The sequence below is a fragment of the Nuphar pumila genome, chromosome 1 (assembly GCF_984573655.1).
Source record: "Nuphar pumila chromosome 1, dmNupPumi1.hap1.1, whole genome shotgun sequence".
In the NCBI taxonomy this organism is placed as follows: Eukaryota; Viridiplantae; Streptophyta; class Magnoliopsida; order Nymphaeales; family Nymphaeaceae; genus Nuphar; species Nuphar pumila.
The window spans coordinates 14,410,141-14,431,439 of record NC_143249.1 but is presented as its reverse complement, the minus strand read 5'-3'; the positions used below and the strand labels follow the sequence as shown (position 1 = coordinate 14,431,439).

Here is a 21,299-nt window from a genome sequence, read left to right as displayed (position 1 = left end):
CCGGCGTGCCCACTGTGAGGAGGCCAGCAACCACGGTTGTCAACGTAATTGTAGAGAAGAGGTTGGCGGCCACTGGATGCTAGTATCGTTACAGAGAGAGATGATAACCTCTAGAGGGGAGGTGGTCGGGGGAAGGGTCGCGCCCCTCCGCCTCGACAATCGACTGCAGACCGATGCAATCGAGTCTCGACTGCAGACTGAGTCAGAAGACCAACTCATTCTGGGTACAACTCAGACTGAGTCAGGTCTGATCGAGACCCAAATGGGTCGGTCTGGATAAGACCCGGACCAAACCAGACCAAAAGAAAAAAATCGAAGGCAATCTTGGTTGGTAGTCCATCGACTCAGTTTGGACTGAACTGGACCAAGTCGATTTGACCAAACCAATCAGGGTGTGAACCCAGACCGAGTCATGCCTGACTGAGGATCGATTCAGTCTGGGTTCAGCCAAACTGAGCCTGGTCAAAGTATTAAAAAAAAGAGAACCGAGATGGGTCGGGTTGGACCCTCTCTTGGTTTCCTTGTAATGGGTCAGGATTAAGCTGGACTAGACTGGGTCTGGGTCTAGTTCGGTCCAGTTGGTCTGGACTGGTAGAGGTTGGACTAGACCTAAACTGAACTGGGTCTGAATCTAGTCCGTGATTAGGCGGATCAATTCTAAATCCAGATCAAAACTGAAATAGATTCAATCTATTCTATTCCTAACTGAAACTGAACCGGATCCAGTTTAGTTTGTTCGTGACTGAAACTGAATTGGAATCCAATTCTATCTATTCTTGATTGAAATTGAACTGGATCCAGTCCAGTCTATTCCTAATTGAGACTGAACTGAACTAGTCCAATATGTCTCTAACTGAGACTAAACTAAACCAGCTTAGTTTGTTCTTAGTTGGAACATATTAAGTTTAGTCCAGTTACACCAAACTGGGTATAGATCTGCATCACTTAGTGAGCGGATCTGATATTGGTCTTAGAGAGTTCAGTTGGGTTTGAACCCAAACCCAATTGGGTTCAGATTAGGTTCAGTAAACCCAATGTACTAAACTCGAACCGAGCCCAGTCCGACTTGGCTTAAGTAAGGTTAGATTGTAATGATTTGAAATAACCAAATTACCCTTATATATGGCATGATATCAAATTAGTAAAACGAGCATAACTTCGCATCGGACTCAGAATTGAGTAAGGTTTGGTGCGTTGGATTCATATCACAGACAAGAATTTGCCTATCTTATAGTTCTGACCAAACCAGGGATACAAAAATTAAAGTCTGACATACCACCTCAAGAGGGATATTTTGATTAAGTATAAAGAATGTTTGTTTATTAATATGAACATATTTGTATGATGATCAGATCCAACTATTATAGCTAGAAAAGACTCGATTATAGACTAGAGTTCATCGTTTGCATTCAAGGCCTAAAAAAAATTATAAGCATTTTAATTAATAATACATTGTATGTTGAGGTATTTACGAAATAGACTACATAAATTCATGTTTTCTTGATATTACAATTGTATTCTAGTGAGTTTGCAATTGCATATTAGAAATGCACCTTTCTTGTGACTATAGAGTGAATGCATGTAAATTTGCTTTTATGCCATAAATAATTTAATACATGAGTTGCATGAATTGAATTGTTGTATTTTAGATAAAACGCATACTTGAGATTGTGAAAGACTTAGAAGCAGAGAGGCGATTCTTTGCACTCCATTAGACATGGTCTAATTTAAAACATAAACCAAGTGCACCTTCGGGATTTCTCAAACTTTATAAGGCATATGCAAAGGGTTTGGAAATAGTTTTTGGGATTGTTGTGGACTTGGTAAACCACTAGCCAAACTAGGAATGTAAATGGTTCTAATTAAGATCCAATGTGGTCAATACCATATTCGGCTAGTCAGACGCTGTCTAAACATATTGGTATTCGAATGGTGCAAACCTCATACCATATCCACTTTTTTACATGTAAGATGGATTCGGGTATTTGTAAAATTTGGATATTTGTTAAATTCGGTAGCAAAAAATCAAAATCATAACAACATCCAATCATAATCAGATATGTTTTGGCTTACCAAATATAATTAAATAGAATCAATTGGGTCAAATATCCAATCATAATCAGATATGTTTTGGCTTACCAAATATAATTAAATAGAAAGATTTTATCAGATTTGCAGCAGATACAAGAAGGTCTAACCATTATTCATTGCGATAATAAGTCTGCAATTGCCATGACCAAGAATCATGTGTTTCACTATCTATCAAAGCATATCGAGAGACATCATATCAGAGAGTTTGAAAAGGGAGTAATCTCAGTGAAGTTTATCCCCAACAAAAAGCAAGTTGCCGACATGTTCACAAAACCTCTATCAATTGACAAAATTGAAAAATTCAAAGATATTTTAGGAATTATAAATCAAGAGGGAATGTTGAAATAAATTAATTTGTAATTAATTTTATTAAAAATTGTAGACACCAAATTTTCTATGATGCCTAATTTCTAATGTTTTTCTCAAGTGTGCAAGTATAAAAATAGAACACCTCACCACTGAACGACTTAGCCAATTTAGTCGGCCACTGATGGACGACAAAACAATTTGGTTGTCCGCTATGGGTGACAGAACATGAGTATCATTTGATAGAGGGACGACACAACCAAATCATCGTCCAATGTACCAAATATATGCGGATAAGTCCAAGTTTATTCTTATCTCCTTCCAACCATACTAGTACATTTCTGGGAGAACTATTCTTGGACGAATCTTATCACGGGAAGAACTCTTTTACTTGAGTGCATTCAAATCTATAAATAGGGACCTACCCCTATACCCTAAGGCAACTGAAAATTTTACACCTACGTGTTGGCTCTGCATAAATACGTCTATTCAATGCTGCCAACATGTTGTCCAGAAGCCATTGACGAACGTTCCTATCTACGAAGGTGTTGCAGACATAATACAAGCTTAAACGATCAAACAAACCCCCACGTTTAAAAAAAGTATTTTCCCCGTATCCCTAATGCAGTTATTTCAATCTTATTTAATTTTTGATTAGGTACTTATACACAATTTTTATATTTGTTTTGCATATTGCAATCCACGACGGAGTGATTCAACCTACGAGGATTGAGAAAACTTGTTTCGTCTTTACCTTTCTGCAAGGTGAAGCATGGTTGAAACTTATAACGGTGTTCTTACATTTTAAAAAAGAATCCAAATAAGTTTCATCCTCCCATGTACAAATTTAATCATCAATAAGAATTAACTTGTATTTACTCTCAGCAACCTTAGGAGATGAATGGGTTCATACTTACACATGCATGGCTTAATCTGTTTAAGAGGGCGAGGAAGTTGAAAAGATGGACCTGTAGTAAAGACCAACCTCCACATATGTGGAGGACCCTAAATTAGGGGGGAGGGGGGATTGTTGGCTGTGCTTATGTGCCAAAGGAGGCACGCAAAGATCATTATCAAACAGAGGTCAATGCTATCTCTGTGGCCCAAGCCAAACAATTGGATTAGATTCAATCCAATGGCCAAAATTTAATTTTGATATCCAAGTCAAAACACACACACACACACATTTCCCATTTCTCATGATCTTTAAAAGTCTTGTTTTCATTTCACTTCCTAGCAATCATGGTTTGAACTAAAGAAAAATTTAAAGCAAGCTAGGTCATGTAATTATGCAAACCATAACCAAATACAAAGCAAAGCACAAAAAAGAGAGAAGAAAGAAAACAAGAGAAGGCAAGAGATTTACGTGGTTCAGCACTCTGTGCCTATGCTCATGGGCGAAAGGAGGAGCAAAATCCAATGACAAGATATGAGGAAATACAGAAGAGCCCTCTAAACGCTAATCATCAATACACTCGAAACTCTCATATCTAGCTCTCAAAAGGAGACGGTCATATATATGGTGGACATAAAACATTAGCTGGTACAAAGCAAAAAATTACAAAGCTAGATAGGTTCAGGTGCTTCGCCCCCTCTAGTCTAGGGCCTGGCAGCTCAATCCCTTTGCTACCACCACAAACCCCCCATTGAAAACTCCCATTGTACAGTCACCAAAATATTTTTGGATTGGGCATGGATCAGAGCAGGTTCAAAATTGAAGACACCTACAAAACAGTAATGTAGACCTCATATGGTTGTCTTTTTTTTTGTCAAAACTGATCTTGTCGTGCACATATGCTGGAAAGCTAAGCCTTCTACCGGATTGTTTTTGAAGAATTTATTGTAAAATCATTAACCAAGTAATATACAATGAGGTGGCCTTATTAAGCTTTAATGGGAGGAAAAAAAAACAGATGAACTCATTGAATATTTGCAAGACTCGAGTGGAACTCATGGGCCCAAAACACCCACCAAGAATGAGTTCCAAATACACGAACACGAACAGAACATGGCTGAATCTGACTGTAATGGATCCAATTACATATTTCAAAAGCCTCATGCCTGACTAAAATTTCATGCTCAAGTTACTAAATCTGCTCTCCTAGAACGAGATGGAAAGGCAAGGATAAGGCTTGTGCCAAACAAGAAAACCATAAAATCTAGTCAAAGTGCCTCAGATTCCTGGATTTTCCTAATATGGGTTTTTGTTTTTCTGTAGACTTCAAGCAGAGACCTACGCTGGACGTTGACCACTAATACAGGTTAAATCCCGGTTAAATTAAGTGAATATTAATGCCTTAAAATGAATAAATTACCTAACTCTCTTTTTTTGTGAGGGCAAATAAGCATTTTTCAACCCTGAAGGGCAATATAGAAAACACAAAGAATTGTAATAGGAGGTTAACTAAACTGAGGTCTCACTTTGGCAGTTTTCAAGAAAACTGTGTCCCCATATCAGGAAATTCAGAATAATGAGGACTCTTTTTGGAATTACAGGCAAAAGATTGGCACCTAAATAGAATTTTCCCTATATCTAATTTCTAAACTTTTTGAAACCTCTCCGCCCCTCACTCCCACCATCGGAAGGAACCCAATGAGCCCCCATACCACCTTTGAGTGATTTTGGGCAAGTTACCTCTTTAGCCCATTATTTGCTCTTCTTTTGGTCTAATGAGTTTCATATGAACTGATATCTGCAACAGTAGCAACTTTTAAGGGAACATGTCTCCACTTCCCACTTCTAAAGAAGGTAATCACCATGAAAGGTGACACTCCGATCAGTGGTTCCCTGTCATTTCCAAGATTTAGCCATAACATCATTAGAACTCCCACAAAAATATTGAAACCAGCTAGCAAATTCAAAGAGCCAACCTTAACAAATAGGTGACTTCACATACTATAAAGTTTTCATTTCAAACATGGTCCTCAAAGAAAATGTTTCAAATTGTCAAGTCTGTCATGCTGCCTAAGTTTACCAAGAGCCCTAGATTCAATCTGTCCAATCCTCTGTTTGGAGACTTTAAAGATATTCCCAATCTCATCCAATGTCATTGTTCTGCCGTTTTCAAACCCATATCTGTACCTCAACACCTCAGCCTCTCTAGGACTAACAGTTTGTATCAGTTTAGTTATCTCCTCACGTAGGAGCTCCCTCATGATAACTTCCGTGGCACTTTCAGCTTCTTGATCAACGATCAAATGCTGCATACCCAAAAAACAAGTACACAGTTAAGCCATTGACATCAACATAAATCTATTATTTTGCTTCCGTATTGAATAGCACAGAAGAAGTTAGGGTGATTATAAAGGCATTAAAAGAGCAGAAGATTATTCATTTATCAGTGAAAGAAAGGTTCATGTTATCAAACCATGTATGTGGTGTAGGAACCACGGCGAAATGGCTGATCTAGTGAAGTAGGGTCATTAGAAGCCTGTAGAACCATTGGCAGTTTCTCAACAGTCAGTCCCACTGATCCAGCAACTTCATCAGGTTTCGGGGACCTTCCAGTATTTTCAGATAATAGCTTTCTTGCTTTTTGGACCCGACCAATCAGGCTATATACATGCCTCTGTAAAACATAACAGAGATCAGTTTAATAGTTGCTCAAATTCAAACCTACCTTTGAGAAAGCCCTCTTGCACTGTTTCTATTCCCAAAGTAAAGAAGAAACAATAAAAAATGTATGTTTAAAAGTAAAAAGAATCTCATACAGGCAGACGAATCAGCCTCGAGTATCTGACAATTGCTTTAGTTACGCCATCCCTAATCCACCAATATGAATATGTTGAGAATCTATATCCTCGTGAATGGTCAAACTTTTTAATTCCCCGCAACAGAGAAACAACACCAGCCTAATATTGAAAAAGACATTTGGTCAAGTTTTTTATATGGAAAAAGGATATTGTAGAACAACCAGTTACCTAGCCACTTTCCAAAGTGCACAATAAAATTGAAACATTATTGCTTAAAAAGCGTTAACTGGCAAGGATGCATTTTCCACAGAGCAATAGCACTGGAAAATTTTTAAAGAATAGGCATAGTGAGTATCAGACTAGTGCGAAATGGCAAACCTGAATAAGATCCTCGATGGCAATACCTCTACCTTGCTGTTCCGATGCAATAGATTTGACAAGTCCCATGGAAGTGCTTAGCAGTGCATTTCTACTATACCGTCCTCTCTTTAACCATGATTGCACAGTCCTAAAATCAGATCCTACAGCCTCAGATAACTCGCCCATTGTTGGATCTCGTCCAAACACTTTTCTCATGGCATCTCTTGCTTCCTCTATTCTAATCATGTCCTGCAACCATGAAATGTATATGAAAACAGTAATGTTTCATCGCTAGTAAATATACGCCTATCATAAAAGGCTACCCTTTTAACTAGCAAGTAGAACACTTTGTCGATGGCAACAAAACTGTTTGAAGTCTCCAAAGGAAACAAACATTTTTTTTTTTGATGGCATGGAAACCTTCGTGGGGATGCAGGTTACTTAATGGGGCGTACCCATACGAAGTTAAACCCTTGGTGCATTTTGGGAAGTGTTTGTTATAACAAACGCCTCCTCCTTCCTCTCAGCCCAATATGTAATTCTGCACTTTTTACAACCATAATTATATGATCTCGACAGGAAAGGAAAGAGCAAAGATGATAGAGAATCTCTAAAACGTATAGAACACAATGGATATACATTACTAGGAAACAGATCAATTAATACTATCCTATCTCCTCTGGCACTTCCTAGATTCACTTTGGTATAAATTTTTCCATAACAATATTTCAAGTAAGCAACTGATCATCAGAACAAACACATACCTTAACTGAAGAGGAAAGTTCTGCCTCTTCAGTTGCAGACAGCCGTCCAGCTTTTACTTGCAACTTAGGCTTACTTTCATTGACTAGCCACATGGACTTTTCTTCTTGGACAGAACTAGAAACTTCATAAGGTTTATTGGAATTCACTTTTCTTCTCTCATTCTTATATTTTCTTTCAAGAAGCCTCTTAGATCTGACAGCTGCCATGGTTCCAGCGTCCAGCAGGCCATGTTGACTGAAATCTTGCTCTCGCATGGGTGTACTCCTTTGTGATTCCCTGGATCATCTATCATCTCTATCACAAGGTCCATGTGAAGCTGACTGCTTTAGAAGATAATTTTTTCCTGTGATTCTCTTCCTATTTCCAATTTGGGAAGCAAAGGAGGATTCAAGATCATGAGATGCTACTCCATACCTGGAAACTCCTGTATCATGCAAAAGTGTTATTTTTGGTGCTCCTGTAGCCGATAACAGATCAGAACCATCTCCCCTCATATCTGGGTTATAACTGCAATATTAGATGAACAAGGCAATAAGCTTCACAGGACACATCATATGTGAACCATGCAGAATCATTCGTTAGGCAACGACTGATCTCACAAATCTCGTTCTCGGGTGTTTCTTAACAAAGGGGAAGTCTTAGGAAATTTTAAAATGGGTTTGACTTGGTAAACTATTGGCAAAATGTCAGTGTATAAATATGTAAGAATGTAAGAAAAATAGAAATACAAAACTATAAAAATGTTGAAATATGTTGCCATATGTAGATATCCTGACAAAATCAGGACAATATGGCACGACATTTGGATAGGAGTGGAAGTCCTGTATGCTGGGAAAAGATTAAATTTTGGCAGTATATAGAATATATCACGTTATTCATAAATTATCATTTGATGAACTTATGGCGACAAGTTCAAGATATCATTTGTGACAATGGAAACATCCACTCATCACACGCAAAAAGGATATGACACATGAATTGCTTACTGTGGATCAGGGTTCAGAATCCCGTTAGAATTAATTCCCTTAACTGGTGGATGATTTCCTTCAGGACTTGCAGAATTGGCCTGAGAACTCTGCTTGAAAGCCTGAGAATGGCAACATGTAAGCTCAGTCATGAAAACCTACAAGCCGCAGACTAGAATGCTTCAGTGGAAAGAAGTTTTATATGGTTACTTTGATACAGCCAACTTGGAAATAAAACATAGATGAAATAAAAATATTTATTGAAGAAACTTTTTAGAAAAATAATTCAATTGAACAATAAATAGAAATCTATGCATTTCTCACAGACATCCATGAATTGAGTTCCCAATAAAAGTACCTTACAATACAGAAACTGAATTGACAGAAAAGCTCATGCTTTTCTCTGTTTTATATAAAATATATATATATAAGGAAATTATCATCTTTTAACACCGTTTACCAAAAAGAGAACTTAAAAGGATATCAGGATTACAAATAAAGTCACCATATGTGAAACTAAGAAATCTGCATTTCTCGTAACTGTTCACATGGATGAGGTTATAACAGTGACTAATGACTTTAACAGGGACACATGAATGCAAGATTTTATTGCTCAAAAGAAATCTCCATTACTGTATTGACAACAGAATTATAAAATAGATAACATATAGAAAAGACAAAATATAAAAAAATAAAAATAATTACAAAAGCATGATAGAATTTAGAAATATTAAAAAACATTATGAAGTGGCTCTTAGCACACACCTATTTTTATTTTCTAAAAATATGTGTTTGGCAAGTTAACCATTAGTACAAAAGAATTGAGAAATCTAGATTCAATAGAGGTCTCCAGAATTATAGTTTTATGTTTGTGATTCAGACAAACAAAATCAAGGTGAGAGGAAGCCAATACTGAAAGCATCTGAAGAGGGTAACCATTTTAGGTAGAAAAGTTACAATATGAGCAACATTTTGCTGTTTGATTTTTATGTTTCAATTATTTAAATACTAGTTTGGCTTCAAGGGTCCATGAAATAAGATCAGAAGACAAGAAACATCAGCTGAATTATTTGTAAGTGGTGCCTTCGCAGTCATATTTGGCAGCCTCCAGCTGGAAGTAATAAGTGAAATACTAGATATTTTCCAACATCTATTAAACTAAAATCAATTATTTGGTGAGCTCATGAACTGAACATATCTTAAACCATACTATAAGAAAGAAAATAAATAGAAAGAGATGAACTAAAATATCAAAGTTATGACCCCCCTCGCCCCCCCCCCCCACATGACAAGATATGATGATGACTTCGAACTAAGCTTAATGCACAAAAGGAAAAAAAAGATATATACATCACAAAAAGTGACTCTAGAGCATGAAAATGTGCACAAGTTAGGCCATGGCCATGCTTGAACTTTAAAGTTCATGGGTGCGGTAGACAGCTCTTTTTTAGGCCTTTATGGCCTTTGGCTAGGCCTGGATCTATGACCCTTCAGTTGAGCAGGGTTCCAAACCGGACCTGGGACCAACTCAGGGTTAGTCCTCTCATGTGGAAAACTTTGCAATAGGCAGCATGTTAGATGATTTCTTGTAAGCTCAGGAGTGGCTCGTCTTCCCTTGGAAGAGGTGCAAACTCTAGCATCTGTTACCGCACAGGGAGGAGTTCATGCATTAAAAGACTGTCCAGTTCTCTTAAAGTTCCAGGCCTCTTTCTCTCATGTGAATTCACCCATCACCCATTCCACTTATAGGAGTAAATGGGATTCATACCATGAGACTGATTCTTGTATCAATCATAAACCAACTCTCTAGCAGTGCATGCCATCAATAACTAGAATCAACAAAATCACCAGAATGTTGCCAAAATGAGCATATCAACTTGTACAATGCACCAACATTTGGCAATTCTTGACAGACATTTTCTTAGCTATAAACAGAGTTTAGACTGTGAAAGTCCATGCTTAGGGTTGACAAAATTGGGCATCAATCAGCAACCAAATTAATCGAAAGCTTCTCATAATGCATTTCAAAGGAGATCACTCTCAAAATAATATCTGCTTCTAAACAGAAAGAAACATTGTATAGTACCCACACACACCAGCTCAATATCTGATTCAACTGTTTCATTTCTACTTGTGCATCTATCATATGCTTCAGAGTCCTCTCCAGCATCCACAGACTTCACCGTTGCAAGAAACTGCAAACGAGAACCTTTTCTCAAAGCTCCTCTGCACATGACAGGTGTCCTAAAGAGATCACCTGTGTACTGAATAGAAACTTCAGAAGCGATCCCTGAACAAGTCAAACTTAAACATTTGAGATCAACACAATTCACAGAAAAATGAAATGTGAAAATGTGAATCAGTGAATTCGTTAAAAATGCTCTGGGATGACAGAAATCGCCCTCCTTTTGGGCCAATAGAGAAGCATAGCATTGTTTTCCACAGCTTGATGAAGATATTGTTGGTGTTTTGATGCTAGCCTGCTACCAATGCTTTTTCAGCTTTGTGGAATTATTCATCCAATAAGTCCACATGATCGAGGACTTATTCAACGCAAAAGATTTGGATCTTCCTTCTCACCAACAAGAAAGACAATATGTTGAACATAGTTGGCAAGTTAAAACTGCCAATGCCTTTTTAGCTTCATTAGAATCATTCATTGGAACTCTGATAAACGAGCAGACTCTTTCTTCGTTTTTGACAGGCAAGCTAAGGGGTAACCCCCATGGCATTCGAACCCAAGACCCTCAGTTATGAGAGTGCAACCTATCCATCCAGCTATCTCATTCGATCCCAACGAGCAGGCAATTTTGCTAGAGTAACCACCTTGATCAAATGCAGAAGATGTCAAGAAAATGTGATTCCTGTTACGGAAGCTATGTTAAGTGTACACGAGCACTGCCATTGGTGAATTCAGTACAAAACATACAGCAGCGTCTGTAAAGAATGATGAGAAATTTTGGAGAGACAAACCAGTGGGACAGTGGGATACATGGGCTGAGTGTAAAGTGCGTATGTAAATTCCTTTCGTTTTCTCATTTTTTATTGTATCCCCTGTATAATCCCTCTTGTCTAATCTTGTGAATATTCAGAAATAAAGGTAGGGGGCCTTCCCCCAGCGTCTTTCGTCGAAAAAAAACATACAGCAGGGTACCTGTATCAGGATCTCCGGGTGACGTGAGTATACCACAATACCAGAATATAGTTTTGTATCGAACCTAATAATAATACATTCCAAGGCATCATCATATCTCATAATCAAGTAATAATTTTGTGTGGAGTACCAAAGACACTATTGCCAATGATCTCCGCTAGAAGGAAGCAAAAGTAATAATCAGAGCTCTTAATGACTAATTGGTCATATAGCTCTAGAGCTTTCCCTTTACAGGCACGTTCATGATATACTGTACCAAGTCCAAACACGTAAAATTTCTCTGAAGGATGTCAAGCACATCTATATCGATTTTAGCCACCAGGGGGCATTTGCCCAGTTGTTGGGGAAGAAGACTAAATCTTATTTGCTCTGTTGTTGGAGGGTCATTCTTAACATTGCATTACCCTTTTTGAGTTCACGGAAATGCTACCCACAATTAAAAAAAAAAAACAATAAATTTCTGCTATCAAAGCAGTGAGAAAATATGCACAGAGAGCTTAAACGTTTTGGTGCCAAAAATCTCTTTGAGAAACAGGAGGAGGTGAGTGAATACCGTAGTGGATGGTGTTTGGCGTCTTCAAACTTCTGACCAACCTTCTCCAGTTGTGATGGTAGTTTGTGGGGAGTTGATGAAGCTGGGAAGGCGCTGCCATTTTCACCGGCTCACATCCACCAGCAAGAATCCCAGCTCTTTGTTTTGCTCAAGTTAGGCAAAGCTCACCCAAACCACTTGAAAAAACAACGGCAATATGCATGGTGGATAGCAAAGGGGGCAGAGTAGCCTCTCTCTTGCTGAGGGACCACCTGGTCCACTTGCCCCTGCAGCTCAAGCCAGCAACATGCTGGTGGGCAAGCGTGTGGCCAAATGGCGCATATCCAAATCTCTCTCGCTCTCCCTCTCTGGCCCATGCCTAGGTTGGAGCATGACCCGGTTGGGGTGCCATTGTTATTCGAACGTGCGTCCTATGCATCCAAAGACACAGATCGAGCAGTCAGAGCGAGAACCGATGCTTATCCCCTCTACGGAAATAGCTATCAGCCTCGCTTGCCGGTTCTCGTAACATGTTCAATATCCACTGCTCATGATGCCAAATCCTATATTCAAAATAATTTTGGGGGATTTGGCACCCGGTACAAAACTTGATGGTGATTGTCAATATCTTTTGATCTAAAACCCTAGTGAATGACCCAAAACAACCCTCTTTTAGATCTAGTCGCTCGATTCATGACCCAATTCAAAAATATTTGGTGACCGTGTAATGAGATTTTTCAACTGGATCCCTCATCCCCACAGACCTCTTCCGGGTGTGGGAGCGGAGCCCGACGGTATGAACTTGTATAGTTTTATAATTTTTCCTTTTTTTTTTTTTTACCCGCTAGGGTTTTTATGCCTTTCTTCATGTAGATAACTGACTCCTTTGTTGGGCATGAGAGTTTTCGGGTCAGGTCGGCGGGTTTGGGTCGGGTTGGCGAGTCAGAATACCTCAACACGGACACTACCCATTTATTAAACGGGTCAGATGTGACAAACACGAACACGACCCATTTATTAAACGGGTAACCCGACACAACACGGTTAAATTGTTTAATAAATGGGTCGGGTCAACATGACATGATTACATGACACGGTAACCCGTTTATTAAACGGGTCGACCCGATAACATAGACACGATAACCGACCCGAGTAACCTGAATAACCTGTCTAACCCGAATAACACAATTAGAAACACAAAAAAAAATTGGTTGACCCGCCCGCCTGTCAAACGGGTTGCGGGTTCATGTAAATGGGTGGTAGACGGGTTCGTGTAAACGGGTTAACCCGCCCGCCTAACTCGTTTATTAAACGGGTCAAATGGGTTGGCGGGTTAGCATACCCCTAACATGAACACAACCCGTTTAATAAATGGGTTAGGCGGGTCGACCCGTTTACGACACAAACCCGTTTAAGCCAAACCCTAACCCGGCTATGAAGCCGGTTAGCGGGTCGGATCAGATTTTGCCACCCCTAGTTAGAGAGTTTCATATCTCGCCATCATATTCATTCGCTAGTGGATTTGTTTGCTATTCCTTTGTTCGTGAACATAGACTTGAGTGCTGAAGCACATAAATCGTATATCTTCTCTCATTTCTGCTTCTCTTTATCCAGTGATTTGCTTTTTGTATAACACATGTTTAGGGATGCACATTAGCCGGGTTTGAGCTGAGCCTGGCCCGGCTTCAGCCTATGCCTGAGCTCAAGCAAAGCTATGCTTTTGCCGAACACATTTATAAAAAATTTAAGTTTTTTTTTAAATGTGTCAAATGTTTTTTTGAAAGAAACTTAAGTAGTGGTATTTGAACCCAAGACACATTCTAAAGAAATCAAAGACTCACCCACTAAAGTAACACCTTTTTTTTCTATTCAAGTATAAAAAATTAATATACATATATAAAATTTATTTATTTTTATATAATTATGTGAACTGAGCCTAATCGGGTTTATCGAGCCTAACCAAACTGGATTACCTGTTAATTAAGCTCAGCTTGTTTATGCGTACCGAGCCTAAACTTTTCTTCAAGTTCAGCTCATTTTATTTAGCTAATGAGCTCAAGCCGAGCTTAAACAGGTAGAGCCCGAACAAGCTTGGTTTGTTGTGCATCCCTACACACGTTGTGAGGAAACCATAATTGCCAAAGTAAGAAGTGAGAAATCAAAACTATGCATGGAGCATGAAGCGAAAAACAAACCTTCAAAGAACGCTTAATGCGTGAAGCGTGGATACGAAGAAGCAATTAAAAAAGTGATAAAAGAAAAAGATGAATAAAACTTGTGTCTATATTTAAATGTATCTTTAAGCCTTTAGTGAGATAGATCAAATGATCTGTCAAATCACTTTAAGAAAGTGATCTGACATCCTCATCGTTCATTGCTTCAATCATACGGTACTTGTTCAGGCTGAGGGACCACCAAAAAGTTGATGATCACCATAACGCACAGTGAAGATATCAAATCACTTTTCCAAAGTAATTTGGCAGATCACTTGATCTACTCTCACCTTTAGTTGAAAATATACCCCTATCAATGAGAATTACGATTTTATATAGGAGAAAATGAGCTTCTCGCATGAAAAGTGACTTGATTTTTAGTATGGCCGAAGTCAGGACTTCAGCATTGTAATAACCAAAAATTAATTAATTCTAAAAATTTATTTTTGGTATGCCAAAGTTAAGGCTTTTTTATACGATCGATTCAGGCCAATTGATATCGATAGCGACAACATTGGGTAATTTACATGCAGACTTATTAGCTCATGAATACAGACACAAACACGAGCGAAGATGAAAATAAGTAATTTGTATGATAAGAGTAGGGATGATGAACGAACTGAGCAGCTCGTGACTCGGCTCGCTACAGCTTCTCACACGAACTTGTTCGTGATTGGTTGGTATAACTGGTGAGTCAAGCCACGAGCAGCTTGTCCAGCTTAATCCAGTCGAGGCTCAGGTGAGCTCATATAGATAAAATGCGTAATTTATATTTTTAATATAATAAATAAAAAGAAGAATGCATAATATATATATATATATATATATATATATATATATATATATATATATATATATATATATATAAACTGTGCGTTATGGTGGTGTATGTAAAAAATGTACCGTAGGGTATGTTGTTTGCTGATGATATTGTTTTGATTGATGAGTCTAGAGCTGGGGTTAATGCTAAGTTAGAATTATGGAGACAAACATTGGAAGCTAGAGCTTTTAAGTCGGTTTAGTAAGCAACGAAGTAGTGATGGGAGTGTAGTGAAGCTTGGTGAGCAAGAAATACCGATGAATGATTATTTCAAATATTTGGGATCCATCGTTCAAAAGTATGAAGAAATTGATGGAGATGTAAATCATAGGATAAAAGTTAGGTGGATGAAATGGAAAAGTGCAACTGGAGTGTTGTGCGATCGTAGAATGCCATTGCGGTTGAACGAAAAATTTTATAGGACGACTATTAGACCCGCTTTACTATATGGTACGGAATGTTGGGCTGCCAAGAGACATCATATTCAAAAAATGAGTGTAGCTGAGATGCGAATGCTTAGATGAATGTGTGGAAATATAATAAAAGATAAGATTTGGAACGAGGAGATACGTAAGAAGGTAGGTGTTGCACCCATTGAAAATAAGATGCGAGAGAATCGTTTACGATGGTTTGGACATATTCGGCGAAGGTCTAATGATGCTCCAGTTAGAAGGTTGAAGAAATGAGAAAATATATTAGTTAAAAGAGGTCGTTGTTGTTGGAGGAAAAGGATTCATGTGGAAGACCCAAAATGAATTTCTTTTTTGGTTCATATCGCTGACCCCAATTGTTTTGGGATGAAGGCGTAGTTGTTGTTGTATATATATATATATATATATATATATATATATATATATATATATATATATATATATATATATATATATATATATATATATATATTATGTAATAATTATCATGGATTATTTTACACAAGCTAGCTTGAGCCGGCTTAAACACAATCATGAGCCGAGTCACGAGCTTAGTCAACCGGCAAACGAACCAAGCCCAAACATGTCGTGTTTGGTTTGTTCTGCTGGTTTACGCGCCCTAGATGTGAGAACACATACAAATTTTATAGTTTTAATATATACTAGCCAAACCGCCCTCCAAAAAAACGGCATAAATTAAATATTAAAGAATGAGGGCAATACGTGTTTCAAATTTTAGAAATTCGAAAATATGAAATCTTAATTAGTATGTTGCATGTCTTGGACAGACTTTATAATAAAACTAAATAATTGGTATCTTTTCATAGTCTTTTAACTGGTTTGGTTACCTCAAAATTAAGAAAAAAATGGCTATTTTTCATGTAATTAAAACAATTACACCACCAACCTCCGCTTGTTGGCAGTAGCAGTTTGTGCACGCCACCTTGTGTTGGGACGTTGCAAGTTCAAATCCCAATAGTGTGATTGTACTACAACTGGTGGGGTCTGCCTAACCCCACCCCTGCTGGCCTATCAAAAAAAATAAAATTTACCAAAATTTAGAGTTTACTTTAAGTACCTTTCAATATGACTATAATAGTTTTGATAACTAAAAGATATCCTAATTTCACTTTCTCATGGGCCTCCCATCATGGTTGCTTATCTTCACGTAGTGATATTTGGTAAACTCTCTCTTATCTAATGCTTAAATTTAAAAAAATTTCTCTCTCTCTCTCTCTTTTGCTTATTTCTTTGTTTAAACATTATTCTGTATTCTTCTATTTCTTTCATTTTCTCCTCCCTCTTTATCCATTTCTGACTGGTATTGCCTTAAACGTCTTTGTTTCTTTCTCATTTTCTCTGATTCTTCCATTAATTTCTTTTTTTTTTCAACTTTTTTTGCCTTTTTATATCAAAATCATGGTTTATATAGCTCTTTAATACGCATTTTTATACATTGCAATGCTCATAAACATCTTTCTACATTAAACTTTTGTACAGTTTACAAATTAAAAGTATTGTGAGCATTTTTTTCCTTTTATTAGTGTTTTTTATTTTAACAAATGTTTATAAGTTTCAGTTGTTTTAACAAAAGTTTGAGGGCAAAGTCAAAAGCGCTAAAAACTATGACGAACGTAGAGGTGTCAACGGGTTGGGTTTACCCATACCCTACCTGGACCAAATCCTATAAGGTCCGGGTAGGGTGACAAATAAGAAGACAAACTTGAAGGTCCGATTAATACATGGACCTGAATATAGTTTGTGACTTTTTTACCAGACCCTGGATCGACAGGAGTTCCATTTAAGACCCACAAATTTTCAATGTAAAAATGATAAAAATTATTATTTTACTGGGTATGGTCCGGGTCTGGTTCATGTAGTTCTTATCGGGTTCGAGTATGGTTTCTCTTATAGTAGACCTGATTAGACCCAGTTCCAGACTGGATATCATACTCAAAAATTTGATCCAAGTCTGGTTTTACCTGGGTCCGAACCAAACCCGACCCGTTGACACCTCTAGACGAACATATTTACTTTTGATAACCTGGGTCGTAACCAAACCCGACCCGTTGACACCCCTAGACGAACATATTTACTTTTGGCAAATAATTTGGTGTAGGTATTGGAAAATTACCTCTAACTTTTTAGTGTTCACATTGTGAATGTAGCCACCTGCCTAGGCATGCAGCGCCACAGAATAAAAATTATAAAAACATGCCTAGCTTTTGAATTATTTACAAACACTGCTTAACTTTTGAAATGTTACACCTTACAAATACAAGATTAGTTAACATAGCAATTTTCAAATGTTAAACACGTATTTGTAATAATTTAAAATTTAGGCGTGTGTTAGTAAATAAAATAAAAGTTAAGCGTGTTTGTTAAAATTTTTCTTTATAGATAAACAACCTCTCCCCCATCGGGTTTTTAAATCTCTCTCTCTCTCTCTCTCTCTCTCTCTCTCTCTCTCTCTCTCTCATCCGTCCGCCATGGCGGATTTTGCAGAGCTCCTTTACCTCCACCATCTTTTAGACGACGAAGAGGATGAAGAAGTTTCCGTAGATATCTCCCTTCCTTTATCATTCAACGGATACGATCTCGAGATCCATTCCTCCGAAGTTGGGGAGCCGGATTCTTCCGTTTTCCGCCATGTCCTCCTCGGCGGACTCGAGAAAACCCTAACCCTAGATCGCTCGGAGGACCCGAAGCGGCCGGAGGAGGGCTCGATCCAGCGGTATGTCAACCAGGTAGATCTCGTTCTGGATCTCTTCGATCATTTCTTGAGTACCCAATTTGATTCTCCGACGAATTCTTCCGTCCAAAGCCGATCAGGCGTCGATTTTGGGGTTTGTGAGGGAGAAGACGAATTGGGTACCGATTATCTTGGGCTGGGGTTAGGGTTTAGATTGGGAATGAGATTAGGGCTTGATGGTGGCGAGGAATGGAGTCGCTTCCCGGAACGTGATTATCAAAAAGATGATGGGAGAGATGTTCTTGGTGATCCTGATCGTCATCTTGATCCTTCTATTGACGGCGAGTCCGTGGTGGAAGAAGAATTGGGTGTTCATAGTCCAGTCGTATTGGCGGCATCGACGCAGAGTCCTGTTTCCAGCTGTTCTGTGGTTGAATCTGGGGATTCTTCCGTGATGCTCAGCGTTGTATCAGGTTCGGTTGGAGCCTCGGTGTCTATTTTTGGCGCTGATACTCCGGATTTGGTTGTTGTTGATGGTTATTCCTGCGGGAATGACACTTTTCATGTGGGAATTGAATGTCTTGGGGGCGTGGGATTGGAAACTGACTCGGACGAAGAGGAGTTTGTAGATCCTCAAGAGAATGGTTCTCGAGTTCTTGGTTCGGATTCTGATTTAGATGCTGAATCAGATGCCTCGATTAATGATTTGGGTGTTCCTCTGTGTTGGGATTGTCTCCATTTGGGAGATCAAGGGGACTCGAACGAAGAAGACTTAGAATGGGAAGAAGTCGATAGCGACATTGATTTGAGGGAGGTTTCTAGCCAGGCTAATTCCATATATGAAGAAAGTATGGTTGATGATATTGCAGTAAGCAGGATCGTGCCTGACGTATGGGAGTTGCCTGAATCCAATGGTGTTGAGGTTGTAAATATTGAAGTTCACTCGGAAATCGGTGCAGAACATGTCGATGATGCTGAGGAGAACATGGAGAATCTCTGGGCCGTTCTTCTTCCTGTAAATGATTTGGAAGCAAGAAATTCTGATAATGCAGAACATGAAGCAGAGCTTCATACTGTTGATAATGAGGATTTTGTGGACACTGCAGAATATGAAATTTTGCTTGGGCAGTTCGCCAACAATGATGATTTACCAAGGCTAATTCTGCCGGCCTCGAAATCTTTCGTGGACAGTTTGCCCTCTGTCCTTTTAACAGGGGAAGATTTAGATGGTTCAGGAAATCTTTGTGCTGTTTGTAAGGATGATATTTCGAAGGAGGAGTTGGTGAAGCGACTCCCCTGCTCTCATTGTTATCATAGTGATTGCATTTTACCATGGCTAAGTATTCGAAATACTTGTCCGGTGTGCAGATATCAATTGCCAACAGATGACCCTGACTATGAGCAATGGAGGACGCGAAATCGTTGATAGGATTCATTTGAGATTTCCTTACCAGGTATCCACCCAGAAAATTTGATGGTGGACTTTTTTTAGATACAATTCTCAGGAAGATGTGAAATTTTTGTTTCTTTGTTCTGTCAAGCATTAAAGAGCATTCTAAAACTGTGTTGTATTTACATGTACTACATGTTCTGCATGTTCTACATGATGAATTCTGACCTTTAGAGCTTGAAATTCTTTGTAACTAGCAGAACAGCATATTAATCATGTGGAGTTTTTGTATTTTTGCAATAAAGTTTTGCTAATTTTAGTCCTCCATTTTCTTCATCCTGGCATGGTGGGACAGCTGTTTGTCGTTCGGTATCTATTGCAATAGATTTTGGGTGTGGATGTAATCTGTCTCATTGACATACACTGCAAAAGAGAGGATTATTGAGTTGCCCCTCCAAGCTTGGATAAGGAATTTGCGTGCTAAACACAAATTGAGATGGATACGGATGGTGCAAAGTTCACATAGTTCATTGGGTGGTTATCTTCTCTTAAATCACCTCCCTTTTACTCGTAGTCTTAGCATTGCATAGATGGCAGTTCAACGTAGCAAAGGTTCTCCTTGGTGGCAACTATTTCCTTTCTTTTACAACATTTTAATCCCCTTATAATTGTATTTTTAAACTTTAGCTTATTTTCACCAAAACTAAAATACAATAGATTTATGGGTATTAAAGACATGCTATTAGCACCTTCATCTCCACCTGTACACGCACTTTATACATTTGAAATGTGGCAAATGTCGCCATTGATACGTGTAAACAAAAGGAATTATTCTATAGAGCTACAGATTTGGATATGGTAAGAGCTGTTCTCCTTCATGGATCCAATCTAAATGGATCATATCCAATACTGTAGCACTCCATGGGTATTTACACCCGAGCATATCTTGGTCATTACGGTTTTATACCCCACAGAGGTTGGATGGATGACCCGTTTACATTTCCAGACCACAAAAAAATAAAGCAATTTCCAGTGTGTCGATTTCAAAATCTTTATGGATTTGATATTGAAAGCTCCATACTAAATTATTTCAAAGTTAAATGTATTTTCTTTTTTGGTTGGATGAGTATTTGACTAAAATTGGCACCTATATCCAAGGAAAGATAAGGTGTATATCGATGTTAAAATTGTTTCTAAACATGAATTATATAATTGAAAATTTCTTTTCATTTGGTTGGTGCAACCATAGTGACAAAAGTTTAAAAAACGGAAAAATCTCGGGAGATTTAATGTGAGGCCAAAGTTGAGTGTATTCACCATAGTTATTGACAGCGCCCTCTTAAGGGGCAAGTGCCCTTCGAGGATGCCTGCTTAAACAGGAAGCATCGTGGGAAGAAGGGCCAAGGGGGAGGTGTGTCATGTGTGTGGAAAGCATGCTTCCTAAATTATTTGAAATGTGTAAGCTAACCAAATGGCTTCTCACTTGATTCTTATAGCTTTTCACTAGCTTCTCTCTTGCTTTTTATATTCTTCATATTTAAATACAATGTTTTAAAAATCCAGTGACTCGAGACTTGACTCGGCAGTGCCGCCTGACTCGTGTCATGTTAACTTTTAAATGTATTGAATTAAATAGATACATATGTAATTACATAAATAATGTGCATATGCATAACTCAGCTTTGAGCCAACACGTGAAAACTCAGCTGACACGGCTGAGTATTGTGGAAAACCTGGTCATTCAAAACTTTGACCAGGAAAATGGCTGAGTCAAACCGAGTCACCAAGTTGACTCACCGAGTTTTTAAACATTGATTAAATCTATTATTTATTTATTTTGCTTCTTCGATCGATCGTTTCTCTCTGGCTTTCCCTTCATTTCTTGGC

The 21,299-nt window shown here is 38.3% G+C and overlaps 2 protein-coding genes across 6 annotated transcripts; one reads left to right on the top strand and one right to left on the bottom strand.

The window, feature by feature from the left end:
• Nucleotides 1-5,247: 5,247 nt before the first annotated feature.
• LOC149848059 (uncharacterized) lies at nt 5,248-12,084 on the bottom strand. 5 transcript variants are annotated; one of them, XM_090017134.1, is made up of 9 exons: nt 11,888-12,084; nt 10,277-11,044; nt 8,202-8,302; nt 7,630-7,722; nt 7,215-7,491; nt 6,469-6,699; nt 6,109-6,249; nt 5,766-5,966; nt 5,248-5,598 (listed from the first exon to the last, which is right to left on the bottom strand). In XM_090017134.1, the coding sequence occupies exons 2-9, from the start codon at nt 10,412-10,414 to the stop codon at nt 5,323-5,325; spliced, it is 1,458 nt and encodes a 485-aa protein (XP_089873260.1). In that variant the 5' UTR covers nt 10,415-11,044; nt 11,888-12,084; the 3' UTR covers nt 5,248-5,322. The 5 variants fall into 5 exon arrangements, with proteins under 5 accessions (XP_089873260.1, XP_089873235.1, XP_089873127.1 ...); XM_090017109.1 differs by having other exon boundaries at nt 8,202-8,338; nt 11,888-12,083; XM_090017001.1 differs by having other exon boundaries at nt 8,202-8,338; nt 10,277-10,470; nt 11,888-12,062.
• Nucleotides 12,085-17,819: 5,735 nt separating this feature from the next.
• LOC149848058 (uncharacterized) lies at nt 17,820-20,015 on the top strand. The gene is made up of 2 exons (XM_090003120.1): nt 17,820-19,476; nt 19,768-20,015. The coding sequence occupies exon 1, from the start codon at nt 17,820-17,822 to the stop codon at nt 19,446-19,448; it is 1,629 nt and encodes a 542-aa protein (XP_089859246.1). The 3' UTR covers nt 19,449-19,476; nt 19,768-20,015.
• Nucleotides 20,016-21,299: the final 1,284 nt, after the last annotated feature.